The sequence below is a fragment of the Panthera leo genome, chromosome D2 (assembly GCF_018350215.1).
Source record: "Panthera leo isolate Ple1 chromosome D2, P.leo_Ple1_pat1.1, whole genome shotgun sequence".
In the NCBI taxonomy this organism is placed as follows: domain Eukaryota; kingdom Metazoa; phylum Chordata; class Mammalia; order Carnivora; family Felidae; genus Panthera; species Panthera leo.
The window spans coordinates 17458205-17473100 of NC_056689.1; the positions used below are offsets into that span (position 1 = coordinate 17458205).

Here is a 14896-nt window from a genome sequence, read left to right on the forward strand (position 1 = left end):
TACATTACTGTCTGGGCGGGGAGGGGATACTTACAAATTAGGAACTGTTCAAATGAGCCATTCAGAAGCTGGAAACCACTTACATAGGAGTAAGGTGGCATTAATAAGTTGAATTTGGAAATATTCTTCCTCTCCCCTGACATTTTAAGGCTGTCTACTCTGAGAATCTGTCTTCTTCAGATCGAACATGTTTTTTAGGTCATAATACCACATGCAAAAATAGAAAATCATTTACAACTTTTCTGAAGGCAAATACAATAATCATGAAACCATGAGAAAACAACCACCGCACCACGAGCTAACAGATGAAAGGAATTCTTCTTGGAGAAGGCAAACGAGGACCACATGCTTTCCAGCAGCTTGTTTTATACTATGTAGGGACTTACCAGAACTTCTTCTCTTAACTGTCCCAAAGGCACAGAAAGCTGATTGAGGGCCTTGTCCATGCCAACCTAAAGGCAAAATCACGTTGGCACACACACATCACAATCAGGAATAACAGTGAAGTATCTTTTAATGATCAAAGCAGTACTAGACTTAAGTTATTTTTTTGGTATGACTGTATTTTGCTGAGTAACTAGTTAAATAACGGAAATGTTACTGTGCCATCAATGTTCATAGAATATGAAAAAAATCTGTTGGTATACATGAAACTATACAAACAAGGGAAGTCCTAATAAATGAAACCTTCAAACAATTTGCCTTTAGATGCCATTTTAAATGAATGTGAAAAACTGTAACGGAAGGGGCACAGCTATGTGTCCGTAATTTATGATACCCAGCCAGTTGATGTGAAAGGCCAACGGGCTATGTCTCTCCTAAACATCATTATAACCCTTGAGAAAAATCTAAATTAAACAGAACATAAATCAAATTTTCTGGGTTTCTAATCCCACTGGAACATTTATGTTAGGGGTATATTTCCCAAAAGCAAATATGCCTCATTATTTTAATGCTTCTTGAAATCCCCACGGAGCTGCCGACTTTCGGCAGATTTAAAACAAAATGAAGTAAGAACAAGGGGACTTTTCTGCAAATATTATAACCCAAGCATTTCTAAACAGCTTCACAAACACTTGACACGCTCACTACAAATCATTCTTATGTTTTTATAAAACCACGCCTTCTAAATATCAATACTGGCCCACGTCCCCTCAACCTAGCTCTGCCTAACGCATCCACCTGAAAGTAAATTCAACACTTCCTTCAGAATAGTTGGTATCTGCTCTTGCAAATTAGCCTCAACCAAGTAAGACTTCAGGGTAATCACTTAGCAACTACCAAAAAACGACGACTCCGATGTTCTTATCCTCTGCTGTTGACTTATTTACTAACGATTTCAAAAAAATAATCAAGCTAGAGCGGCCTGAAATGAATTTAAACACTAAAACCAAACAAATGCACACCAAACAGTTTAGTTATTTTACTCGTGAGCTTAGTAATCTCTTTAGGTTTTTTTTTGGGGGGGGGGCGGCGCAGGGGGAATCGACTGAAAGCTTTCTTTTAGAAATCTACACTCCACTCTGAAGAATAAATATGGATGAGAGGGCCTTGCGGATTTCCGGCTTACCAAGTTTGTGGACAGGTTGACAAAATCCGCGTAGTCTTTGTTGATGAGCTCCACCATGGCTGTTTTGAGGAGTCGGTAATAGAGTTCCAGGTCACCTCTCAGTTCCTCCAGCTGCACGCGCTTCCGGCAGTCGGACACGAAGTGATCCACGTCGAAATCTTCCTGAAAAATCAAACCGCAAAGAAAAAATGACCGCCAGTGATACCACATTTTACGCATAAAAATCAAATCGGAGACAGAGAGAGAAACGCCATTCTACTCATTTAGAAGGGGCTCTGCGGCTGCGCGGGGCGGGGGCGGGGGGGGGGGGGGAGTGTCTAGGGACACACAGTGACACCAGGGCGCCTGCTCACGTCACAGAGGTGCGGGAAAGGGGGCCCCACCAAGAGCATTCTCTCCTGCTGCCTAAGTTCCACAAGGGATTTTTTTTTTTTTATTATACATTTCAGAGGCTTGTCTCAAAACAGAAACAGCCTTTGCTTCTTTGTTTTAAATGTGACAAATGCTCATGGCAAACTTTCAACCAATAAGGAAATAATTATATTAAAGAGTGTAAAAAATCATCTGCTCTCTGAAGCTCTACGGATAAGCACTGTTCACGTCGCCCGCCCACCTACTATTTAACATTGTGATTCACATCCTCCCAGACTTGTTGTATTTTGGTCTTTTCTCTTTAAAATGTTAAGTTACTTTTTCAAAAGTTGAGATACAACGGACACATAATCTTTCAGGTGTCCAAGATAATGATTTCATGGTTTCATCTACTGTGAAATGATCACAGCAAGACTAGTTAACATCCACCACCACACACACATTTTTTCTTGTGGTAAGAACATTTCGGAGTTATTCTTAGCAACCTTCAAATGTACCATATGGTATTTCCTAGAAGTACATGCTGTATATCACATCCCCAAAACTTACCTTACTAACTGGAAGTTTGTACCATTTGACCCCTTCACACACCCCTCCCCACCACCTCTGGCAACCACCAATCGGTTCTCTAGGACTTCATTTTTTGTTTTTGTTTATAGATTCCACACATAAGGGAGATGATACGATATGTGTCTTTCTCTGACTTGTTTCACTTAGCATAATATCCTCAAGGTCCATCCATGTTGTCGCAAATGGCGAGACTTCCTTCTTTTTATGGCTGATACTATTCCACTGCCTATACACACATTTTCTTCATCCATTCACTCGCTGATGGACACTTAAGTTGTTTCCAAGTCTTGGCTGTTGTAAAGACTGCAATGAACACGAGGGGCCTGTGAGCGTAAGCCTTGCCGGTCACTGGAGCCACATGACCTAGAGGAATCCCTTAGGTGGCGACTGCAAAACATGGACACCAGATGAGCATTCAAGCTCCTTTTCCGGAGATACCAGTGAGCAGGGGTGAGGCAGAGAGACGGCACAAAGGTAACACCTGCCAGTTCCGTCTTTGCAGACTACAGAGTGGGCCCCAGATGAGTGTTAAATTAGATGCTGGCCCCTCAGTGCTCTATGATAAGCAAATGGGCCTCTTTTACAGAAAGTCCGAACCTTTTTCAATCGGCTACTTCTGTGCTGAGTCCTGGAGTTGGGGGACTCCACTCACGTGACTGCTTTAAGAGCTGTTTCTCTGTTCCCCACAGCCTTGTGGGTCTCACGGATGCAAGCCTTGTTGGCTTTCAAAGCTAGATGTTCTGGGGGCTTGTCTCTGAAGTGCAGATCTTAAAAGTTGGGGTGCTGGATGTGGGGTTCAAACCATTCATTGCTCCTAGGGGTGAAGTCTGGATTGTGAGCTCCCTCCCAATTGTGGGTCACTGTGCCAGGGGTGGGATTTATGGCAGGACTGCATCTCACTTCAGTGTAGGTTGTTTCCTTATTCACCTAATGTGTAGGAGTCACTCAGCTAGTTTTGGGTATTTTTCAGAGGAAACTGTTCCATATGTAGCTGTAGGTTCAGGGTATCCGTGGGAAGAGAGGAGTTCAAGATCCTCCTATACCGCCATCATGAACTGAAACCCAGACCTTCTTTATGTGTCTACACAGACACACACAGACACACACAGACACACAGACACACACACACACACACGGCAGCTTAATATTCATGTTCTTCTCAACTGTTATTTCCCATTTAAAAATGTAACTTCAATGTCTTTTCATAAAACGTATACATTTGTATTAATATTTTACATGGATGTTAAGTGTTCCATTGAACAGATGTTCAGAACCTTTCATAATCAATTTCCAAGTACTGGTCTCACAGATTAGTTACACGCTTGTTTCCCCTTTACTACATTTTGGTGCCCCTGGCATAAATGTTAACATAAATGCTAAGAACCATGTGCACCATTCCTTAAGAGTACTTGTTTCAACTGACTTTCTTAATCAGCCAAACACCCACCCTGATAGTGTCAGAGGAGAGGAATTCATACCAAATCATAATTTCACAGCCATCTACTGAAAAACCACCTGCTTCTTAAACTGGGGCCAGAATTAGCCTGGACTTTTGCCTCTTGAGACCACCTCAGACAACACCTTACGTTCATGGCTATGAAGTACATCAGAGAAGGAATGCAGAGGCACAACTCAGCTCAGAATCCTGGCCGTGCTACTAACCAGCTGTATGCCTTTAGGTAGATCATTTTTCCTGCCTCATTACGTATTCTCTGAAGTTCTGAACTTGACGATGGCATTCTAAATCATGTAACTCAGACCCTTGAACAAATGCTACCAGGTAGCATCAGTTCTCAACCTGCCATTTATGTATTTGTTCTCAGATAAACAAATGTTGCTCAACACAAGACTAAATCACTTCCCAGTAATCTGTGAATACTGAATTAGGCAGCTTTTGCTGTGACAACAAGCCCAAACTCACAGCAGCATCGAGCAACAGACACATTTCACTTACCAGGAATGGTTTTACTCTATAGTGTAAATCTGCTAAACATTTAAAAGGAAGACTTTGCAACCCATAGACTTATGGTCAATTGATTTTTCAAAGGATGCCAAGACCAATGACTGGGGGAAGAAACAGTCTTTTCAAGTGCCCACCACAGGGACAATAATCTACACACAAAAGAATGAATTTGGAACACCAACCTCACACATGCACAAAAAAGTAACTCAAAGTGGATCAAAAGCTTAAATAAAAAAGCAAAGACTATAACACTCTTAGAGAAAACAGAGGTGAAAATCTGTGTGACTCTGAATTACATAATGCTTTCTTAGACATGACACAAAAAGCATAAAAAATAATCAGTAAACTGAACTTGATCAAAATAAAAACTTGTGTGTCAAAGGATACTACTGAGAGAGTAAAAAAGACGACCCACAGAATGGGAGAAAATATCTGCAAATCGTATATCTGACAAGGATCTAATGACCTGAATATGCAAAAGCCCTTATAGCTCAACAATAAAAAGAGAAATAATCTAATTTAAAAACAAGCAACAGACTTCAAACTGATATTTTCCCAAAGAAGACGCACAGATGGCCAAGAGCACATGTAAAGATGTTCAACATCATTAGTCTTTAGGGAAAATGCAAATCAAAACCACACTGACCTACCACTTCCCACCCACCAGGATCCAATAAAATAAGAAAAAAAAAAAAATAAAAATAAAAACAAAAAAAAAACCCAGAAGACAAGCGTTGGCAAGAAGGCAAAGGAACTGGAACCTCCTGTATTGCTGGCGAGAATGGAAAATGGTGCAGCTAATGTGGAAAACAGCTCAGCGATTCCTCAAAAAGTGAAACATACAACTACCCAGTGATTCTACATCTAGGCATATACCTGATAGAACTGACAACAGATGCTCACACACAAAAAACACTCACAGCATCATTCATAACCGCCAAAAAGTATCAACAACCCAATGTCCATCCATTGATGAGGATACTTTAAAGGTGGCAAAGCCTATCACGCAGCCAAAAAAAAAAAAGGGGGGCGGGGGGAGAATAAAGTACTGTTACGTGCTGCAACATCGATGAACCCTGAAAACATTCTACTCTAAGGTTAAAGGAAGCCAGATACAAAAGGTTGCATATCATATGATTCCGTTTATAGGAGATGTTCTAGAACAGGCAAATCCATAAAAACAGAAAGTAGATTAGTGGTTGCCAAGGAACGGGGGGAGGGGAGAATCAGAGCTGATAGGTTTCTTTTTGGGGGGAAGGACATGTTGTAGAATTAGACAGTGGTGATGGATGCACCATGGAGTAACGTACTAAAAACCAGTGAAGAATACAGTTTAAAACGGTAAATTTTATATCACGTGAATTACATCTCAAGGAAAAATGAAATAACTTAAGCATCAACAAGTCAAATGTGCAGATACTTTAAAAAATCTAAAGTAACGCTACTTTAGGGGCGCCTGGGTGGCTCAGTCGGTTGAGCATCTGACTTCGACTCAGGTCATGATCTCATGATTCATGAGTTCTAGCCCCACATCAGGCACTGTGCTGACAGCTCAGAGCCTGGAGCCTGCTAGAGATTCTGTGTCTCCCTCTCTCTTTGTCCCTCCCCAGCTTATGCTCCCGCTCTCTCGCTCTCTCTCTCTCTCTCAAAAGTAAATAAACATTAAAACCTCCCATGTCTGAAAAGCTGGAAGGAGTCAAGACTTGTTGTCTGTAAGCCCCGAAGTAAGAAGAAAAATAGTTTCTCTTTATACTCAGCGGTATTTCCTACTTGAACCCAGGTAAAGTACAAATGCCCCAAAAGGCCAGAAGTTGTGAAATCACAAGACATGCTAGAACACAGGATATTAAATCAGCAAAACAGACCAGTTGCAGACAATTTAAGAACCATTAACCACTAGAGTAGCGGTGACATCACTCAAATTTAAAACGAAATAGAGTTTAAAAGTTGAGCTACTTTAATGCCTTTGCATTCCGGGACGGCAAACAAAGACGAATACAAAATAACCAGGGAATTAAGCATTTAAAACTCACCAAAGACCCAAATATTAGTATCCTTAACACGGGGATAACTGCGCAAAACTGTGGAAAGGTCAAAATGCTCTAAGCTGCCAAGCAGTATAACGTTCCCCCAAATACATGGAAATGTAAAGTCACTACCTACCACATCCACAACAGAACCAGAGACACCCCCCCGCCCCAGGCACTATCATTCTGAATCTACAAATTATGGGAGGTATGAAGAAGGCACACAAAATTTATGATCTCTGCCCTGAAACAGATTCCGTTTCGAGACACAAATACAAAATAAATGCTAACCCACACATTACATAAAATACAGCTCAAAAGACCTAAGAAATTAGTGTGAGCCCATGTGTGTGTTACCAACCTTCTTGAAGACCAGAGGACAACAGAGACGAATAAAAGTCCTTGTATATCCCCAAAATATTACTTAAATATTGGCCACGCAACTCGAGCTCTGCTCTAAAACCTGGGGACACAGCCATGAGAAGGTCTCCGCTCTTAAGGAACATATATTCTAATGCAGAAATGAGAAAACAAACATGTAAACAAATAAATGTGATACTAATGAATAGTGATCAAAGTCACAAAGAAAATGGGACACTGTGAAGGTGAGTGATGAGACAGGGAGGTACCTGAACTTGCATGACCAGGAAAGACGTAGAACAAAGACATCTGAGTTGAGATCCAAATGACATGATGGAGCTGGCCTGGGGAAAGTGTGGGAACAGTGTTCCTGCCCGAGGGAACAGCATGTATGCAAGAAGGTCCCTGGAGCTCTTCCCTCGCGTCCCTGTCCTCTAATCTCTCACTGTGGCAGGGTGACGGGCACATGACATGGCCTACTAGGACTTGTGTCTCCCAAACACAACTTTATTTGGTTACTAAGCTATTCAAGCTTGAGAAGTTTAAAAACATACGCTAACGAATTCTTTCCACCATCTATAGACAGATCATCTTAAAAGTATCATGAAATAGTAACACTTAAATTCTAAGCAACATCTGTTCTAACATTTTGTTGCTGTTGTTCCAACATTATTTTAATCAATTTTATATCTAACTCCTTCATTCCATATATATATATATGTATATATACATATATATATATATATATATATGTATATATATACACACACACCCGTTTGACATACTTATGAGAAGGCAAAGGAAACCTATATTCTGTAAATTTATTCACCCATCTAACAAGTATTTGAGCACCTAATTATGCTGTTCCAGCTGATTTCTTCTCTTTCTCTCTCCTTTTCCCCTCAATTTAACACTAATCATAATCTATGTTGGGTTTTAGTTTACTTTTTCAACTTAATTTCTTGAGCTACTTAGTGGAATTATCTGGTTCCAGCGTTCTCAACATCGGTCGTACGTTAGAATTGCTTGAGGAACTTAAAAAAAAAAAAAAAAAAAAAAGCCCAAGCCCAAGGAGCACCTGGCTGGCTCAGTCGGTACAGCGTATGACTCTTGGTCTCAGGGGCGTGAGTTCGAGTCTCACGTTGGGTGTAGAGACTCCTTAAAAACAAAATTTAAAAGAAAAAAGAAAAAAAAGAGCCCACGTCCCAGTTTGTGATTAATCTGTTTAAATGTTTTAAGAAATTCGATGCTAAACGCTATCAAACTAGTTAAATAACAAAAAGATCTTCTTGCTCTCAAAATTTGAGTATTACTAATAATCAATAACTCGGTACGCTAGAAGTGCAACATTTTATTCAAATGAGAAATTTTTTAACAGGATTACAAAGAGTGGATTCGAAAATCAAAAGCAAGGAAAAACAAGACTGCAGCGTGAACACGGGGAAGCAAAAGCAAGCAAGAAAGTACGTGACCATGAAGCGAATGCTCAGTCTCTGAGATCAGAGGCTTGAAGAGAAGGATTAAAACCTAAAAAGAAAGAAAAGAAAAGATCTCAGTGCACTCAAGGAGAAGTCCCCCAACACCCTTCCTGCTTATTCTTGTGATGCAACCACATCCTGGCTGATGCCAACTTCACCAACTCTTCCACGAAAGCCAAACTTGGCTTAGTACAATCAGTGATGGACCGTGTGTATGCCAAGTGTATCCCCTGTAGAACGGACTGTGCAATGGCTGAAACTGAGGAATTAGGGCAGAACGGGTGGCTCTAAGGACTGCCAAGGATCCAAGATGTGAACGACGACCACGCACACACAAAGGGACCCATGCAGAGGACTGCTTCGTCCAAGGGAGTAATTCAGTACAAGTTTGACACTGTGGCCTCAGTGGACCCAGACCTTAAAGGAAGGATCTGGAAGATCCCTGGAGTTCCCATCACGTACATTTCTAACCACAGGTACAGTGTTGAGCGGATGCCCGATGATTATGGAGCCCCTCAGTTCTATTTCTTAAAAGAGAGGGTTCCTGAGCCTTCCTTTACCAACTTTTTGTTTCCATTTTGTACAGCAATATGCCACAGCATGAATTATCCTACTTACCCACTTGCTCTGTTATGAGCGGAGTACGGTTAAATACACTCACTTTCTGATGTTGTTTTGAAACTGACGTTTTGTATCATTTTAAATTTTGTTGGATCTTTTTATAAATCAGAGGACTGCTCACATAAAAAAAAAAAGATGAAAATCAAAAGCAAGGACAACCAAAAAACCACTTTTTTGCAAGAACCTCGTCTTGCAAAAGTGCCAATCAAATAAACTTTGTCCAATGTCACTTACCTATCATCCAAAGTAGTTCACATCAGTAAACTTTTCTATGAAAATGAAATGTAACCTAAGTTCTAGATGGGGCTAATCCAAATTTTTTTGTGGCAGTCAGTCTCAAAAATATTATGATGTCTCAAACTGATGCGGAAGAGAAAGGAATCTTTTCATCGAGACGTGGCATCAAACTAAGAACCTACAAGGTTGAGCGCTCAGCTCCTGTGAGATGAAGGCACTCCCCGGGGTGGAGGTCACTGGGCATCGGCCGCGGACCCACTTTCAGACTGTCTGCGTTTTGCCACTTTCCTCCTTTCCTTCTCTGTCAGTCACTCTGTCAGTTTCTAGGTGCCGTCAACGAAGTCCACCTCGAACAGGCCACCTTTTCCCTCTCGTCTCCTCTATTGTACCTAAGCTACAGGCCAAGAGTCCAGATCACCAGCCTTGTCAGGACTTCTTCTAAAATAGGAGGCAGCCCTCGGTCTCTTCCGTACTGGTGGGATGCACGCATTCAGACTCTGTGCCATCTTCTGGGCCGTTCTCAATATTCCGATTATCCCACTTCCCAAAGTTCCCACCTGTGGCCTCTGGAAAGGAACAGGTTATACAGTATTATTTCCCAAGACTGAAGCATGGGGGTCAGGAGATAAGGCCCGCGATGTGCCCCCAAATAACCGTGTGACTTTAGGGGAAGTCACGACACCCCAGGCCTCAGTTTCCTTGTCTTCGAACCAGAAAAAGTGACTACCGTCCTTCTTTCACAGAAGCATGAAATGTCAAGGGCTGGAAGAGGCTGCAGAGATTATGCAGATGCTGCGGAAACCGAAGCCCAGAGGCAAGTGATCGGTCCCAAGTCACAGGCCAACGGACAGCAGGGCTGAAAGTGAGACCCACGTTTCCAGGTCACAGCCACTCGACCAGCAAAATACAAGATCTGAGCAGCTGGTCATTTTTCCCTTTTCTATTTCCCCATTAGAATACACGCTCCTTGAGAACAGGAACGCCCTTGACACACTTCCTGCTTCAATATCCCCAATTCACCCAATTACAATAAGGGAGGAGCCTCAGAGACTCACCCCCTAGATCTGTATTCTCTTGTAGATGCTTACAGTCACCATAAAGAGGGTTCCTGATGGCGCTTCTCATTAAAAAGGTATTGTGTGCCTACCCAGGGTGCCAACAAAGCCACTATGCGCTGGGGGTGCAGGAAAGGAACTGATACAGTTCAGAAGCAGCAGACTGGCTCAGCATAGAAACGCACTACACTGCCTGCCAATCAAAACTATCCCGCAGGGGAACGAGCCTCTTTGAAATAGGTTCAAATGTTTTGGAAAATGTTTCCTCATGAGCCTGTGGACTAACCAACCACCTGTTACACGAGACCAGATACATGTTTCGAAAAGAGCGCTCTGCCTGTAGTGTAGATGAGGGACTAGAAACAGGCGAGGACGGGTGCAAGGAGACCGGGTAAGAGGCCTTGATGGTGTGATGGCCAGATAGCACCGTGAAGGTACGCGAAAAGATGGAGAGTAGATGGATTCAAGAGGTATTCAGGAAGTGAAATCCACGGGACTTGGTAACAGACTGGATTTTGGAAAGGCGACGGAGGGAGGAAGGGACTTCCGGTTTGCGGACTTACAACTCGATGCATGGTGGAGCATGTACTGAGACGGGCAATAGGACAAGAAAGCTGGCTTTCAGGGGAGGAGGTGCTCACCAATTCAGTTTCGAACGTGGTAAGTTTGAGGGACCACAGAGACATCCAAGAAGAGACAACAAATGCAGTACATAGGTTTGGAGCTCAGGGGACATCTGGGCCAGAAAGAGGCATCTGCCTCCCCTGCCTACAGCTGGTCACTAAAGCTGCATGAAGGGCCATCTGGGGCAAGGAGAGGACACGTGACTGAGCCCATAACCAGCCATTCATCAGCTACAGGAGACAGGAGACGGACCAGAGAGAGAGGAAGACAGAAAGCAATGCAGAGCATTTGGTCTGCCGGGAGGGCAAGTAAGGAGACAGAAAAAAGGCCAGCGGGATTGACTTACATCCGGTTAACTTCGTAAGAACTCTTTAGTGGGATGAGCGTCCCCTAAGAGTGACAAGTGAGAAAGTAAAGACGACCCCTGAGCACCGGCTGTGATGTGCTCCAGTGTCAGGGCGACCCCTCGAGGCGGGAGGGCCAAGTGGAAGAGGCTAAAAGGGGAGCAGGGGTGCAAACCAACAGGAAGGAGTGCAGGAGAGGGTACGAACAGGGTGCTGAGGAAGCAAGAGGGCACGGGCTCCAGGCGTGGGTGAAAAGCTACCTGGAGGAGGGAGGAGAGCCCCTCCACAGACCAGGGAAGGAGGGGAAGGGAACAAACACAAGGATGGGCTTGTTATCAGCAAGACGGAGGAGTTCCCATTTGATGGCCGCTATTTTTTCTGTCAAACTGGAGATGAGGTCATACATCGGGATGGAAGGAGAGGGCCATGACGTCAACAGCACACCCACGCAAACAGGTCTAACTTACCTTGGTCGGCATCGCCACTTTCTCTCCCTACTGCCAACACCTTACGTCCTATTCGTCTATGAGTTGGCTGTCAGGCCTAAGGATCTTGGTATTTTTAAGGTCACAAAGAATGATGTTGCCACCCCCTCGGCCCCAAGTGGCCCTTCCGGGTCTGCCGCTCCTGTGTGTTGACCACCTACGTCTTTCACAAACCTTTCCCCTCCTCTGTGTTTCTCCTTAGGTCTCATAAAAACCACGGAAATAACTTTGTAAGTAGTCTCCTGCCGCCACTCAGCTCCAACGCAACAGGCGGGACCATGAAACTTCCCGCTTTAAACCTGACCGTAACTCCACGATGGGTAGTGTCTCCACTTAGACCCCTGGCTGCAGCCTTCAAGGTACAACTTGCAGCCCCACCCCATGCACCTGGCCTCCTTGCTGGTCTCATTCCTGGCCACTCTTCCAGGCCCCGGCCTCTCTGGACTAAGGGTGGATTCTGGGCACACACGTTCGTCCTACCACCACGCTCAAGAGCCAATGCCGTGTGTTCCCTGGCTTTGTACCACCACGTCCAAATTGCTGGCTGGCACCCAGCAGGTGATCAGTGAGTGTCTGCTGACCGATGAGCAACTGCTACCACTGCCCAAGGAGGTCCACCTCGCGTGTGACCGACTGAGGGCCCATTTCTAGTCAACAGACCGGATTGCAAGTTACCTCCGCTCTCCCAGGGAAAATACGATTTTCTCTCCCTCTCCCTCGGGCACAAAACCTCTCCAGTTACAAAACGTGTAGAAACAGAACCCCGACGGCAAGCTCTCCACCCATCCTTTCTGCCACCGAACTGTAACTTCTAAAACGTCCCTCTGAAGGAAACCCACGCTGCAGGTAACCTTTATCTCCAGGTCCCACCCAGAAAATCAATAGCAAAATACACGGAACAGCCGTTCCGTGTATTTTCCTTCTACCAACGAAGTGGTCACGGTAATTAGCCCTACAGATTGTGTGGCATGTTCGGAAGTTTCAGAGCCGTGAAAGAACACGGAGCCGCTGGGATTCCAGCCACTTGGCCAGTGTGCTCTCTCCCTACCTCGAAGCGCTACTTTAGGACTTCTATTCTGAGAGTTCTATTTTCTGAACCTGCTTTGACCAAAAGCATTTTGTCAGCTCACAGTGAGAAACATGGCGGGGCTAGGGAAGTCTGAGAAAATGCTCCTGTGATCTCTCCTCATCATGTATCCTTAGTTAGCAAAGGGCTTCCGGATCAGTGAATTCACTTTGTACTCTCTTTTAGACGTTCCATTCGAGGGGCACCTGGGTGGCTCAGTCGGTTAAGCGTCCGACTTTGGCTCAGGTCATGATCTCACAGTTCGTGGGTTCAAGCCCCGCATCAGGCTCTGTGCTGACAGTTCAGGGTCTGGAGCCAGCTTCAGATTCTGTGTCTCCCTCTCTCTCTGTCCCTCCTCTGTTCATGCTCTATCTCCTTCTCTCTCTCTCTTAAAAATAAATAAACATCAAAAAAAAGTTTAGACATTCCATTCGAGTTACACCTTTTATTACAGTGGTTTAGAAACACCACTGTACAAGAACAAGAGTACCTTCTTCCTCGGTCTAGACAGCCCTACATATTAAAAACAACAATGGCCACAATACAGAGGATCCAGATAGAAATGCTTTTTAAGGCCAGAGTTTGGGAGATATGATCTGAATGCAAATATCAAAAGCTGGTTAACCTTGAAAAGGAAAAAAAAAAAAAAAAACATATTAGGAGTTGAAGCCACCAAAAAATAAGACACTTAAACTCACTCTTTCAAAATTTTAGGTGCCTACAGAACCAAAACTTTTTAACTTTTTAACACCGAAGCCAGCTACTAAGTGGTGTCAAAAATCCCAGTCCTTAAACAGTACACATATTTTTTTTTGATAGTTTAAGTACAGACCCAGAGGGATACACAAACTGGGTATGCAAAGTTCCTCCTGGCTCTGATTCAAATCTTGGACATTTTCAAGGCTGTGCTTTGATGAACCTTTATCGTCAGTAAAACGTTCTCAGTTTAGATCTCTAATCAGTACGTTTATGTCCTACAATTATCCGCAGACAAGTTTCAAGTTCACCTTAGGAAGAGAAATAGGGCAACTTTAGAAAAGGACAATGGTCCGCTCTGTAGCCCTGAAACAGAAGTAAGGACAGTACAGTCTTTATATCTCTCATTCCAGGAGCTGTAGACGAATGTCAGGCAAAAACTTTAGATTAAGGGCCTTTTTTACCCGACCCGATCCCTGGGTGAGCACGTACGCTTAGAGACGTTTTCAAGACACGCTCACGAAGCTTCTAGGGGCAAGGCACTGGCAACAAGCTGCTGTCAGACAAGGGGGCCGGCAATCTGACCGCACCCCGCGCGGTAACAGAGTCGGGTCCTAACAGGGGCGTTTACGTTTAGCTCAAAACTTTCAGGCCTTTTCACTCCATATGCGCGATTTCACAGAAGTGCTGTCTCCACGCTGCACCTACCAAACCCGAGGCCAAGAGACTCACTGCGAAGCGCAGCGAGGTCCCCGCGCCGAGGGCCCGTCCGTGGCGGGCGCGGCCCGGGAAGCGCGCAGGAGAGGCCCGAGGAGAGGCCCCGGAGGGCAAAGGAGGGCAGACCACCCACGGCCCGGCTCCAGGGAGCGGAGCCCCCGGCGCGCACCTTCATGAACTCGTCCTTGTCGAAGCAGAGCGTGTCCGGCCCCTTGGGCAGGTTCATCCTACTTTTCTCCATCCCGCCGGCCGCCGCCTCTCGGCGCCGAGACTCGAGCGAGGAGAGGCAGGAGGCTGCGCGCTCGGACGCTGCGGCCGCAGCCACGGCCAGTTTCCACGGCACAGAGGCACCGCTTCCGCCAACATGGCAGCGCCCGCGCCGTGGCCAATGAGCGAGGACGCCGCGGGTCCGCCTCCGCCTGCGGCCGCCAAGAGCGGCGCGCGGACCGCCGCCGCTGCTTCGGCGGGTGTTGCTGCCCCCTTGCGTCGGAGGGCGGCCCTGCGGCCCCGCGCACGCTTCCTCCGGGTAGCCCAGCTCCGGGCCAGGCGGGGTGAGCCCGGGAGGGGACCGGCGGGAAGGGTCAGGGGCGCTCCCTCCCCACCCCACCCTTTCCACTGGAAAATCGGCTCGCAGCCGGTGTCTTCTCCCTGAGATTGTTCCGCGGAGAGCATAGCCGTGGCCGGATGCTGGCCCCTTGGTTCTGAGGCCGG

General features: G+C 45.2%; 1 protein-coding gene and 1 pseudogene across 4 annotated transcripts in view; one reads left to right on the forward strand and one right to left on the reverse strand.

Moving 5' to 3' along the window:
* COG2 (component of oligomeric golgi complex 2) overlaps positions 1-14547 on the reverse strand; it is a 55280-nt gene extending 40733 nt beyond the window's left edge. For all 4 annotated transcript variants that reach the window (XM_042907869.1, XM_042907868.1, XM_042907871.1 and 1 more), the window contains exons 1-3: positions 14355-14547; positions 1571-1732; positions 387-452 (exon numbers count right to left, since the gene is read on the reverse strand). In XM_042907869.1, the coding sequence (XP_042763803.1) occupies positions 387-452; positions 1571-1732; positions 14355-14426 (300 nt within the window). In that variant the 5' untranslated portion in view covers positions 14427-14547. The remainder of the gene's footprint in view (positions 1-386; positions 453-1570; positions 1733-14354) is intronic.
* On the forward strand, positions 5702-10247 carry LOC122201887 (annotated as a pseudogene).
* Positions 14548-14896: the final 349 nt, after the last annotated feature.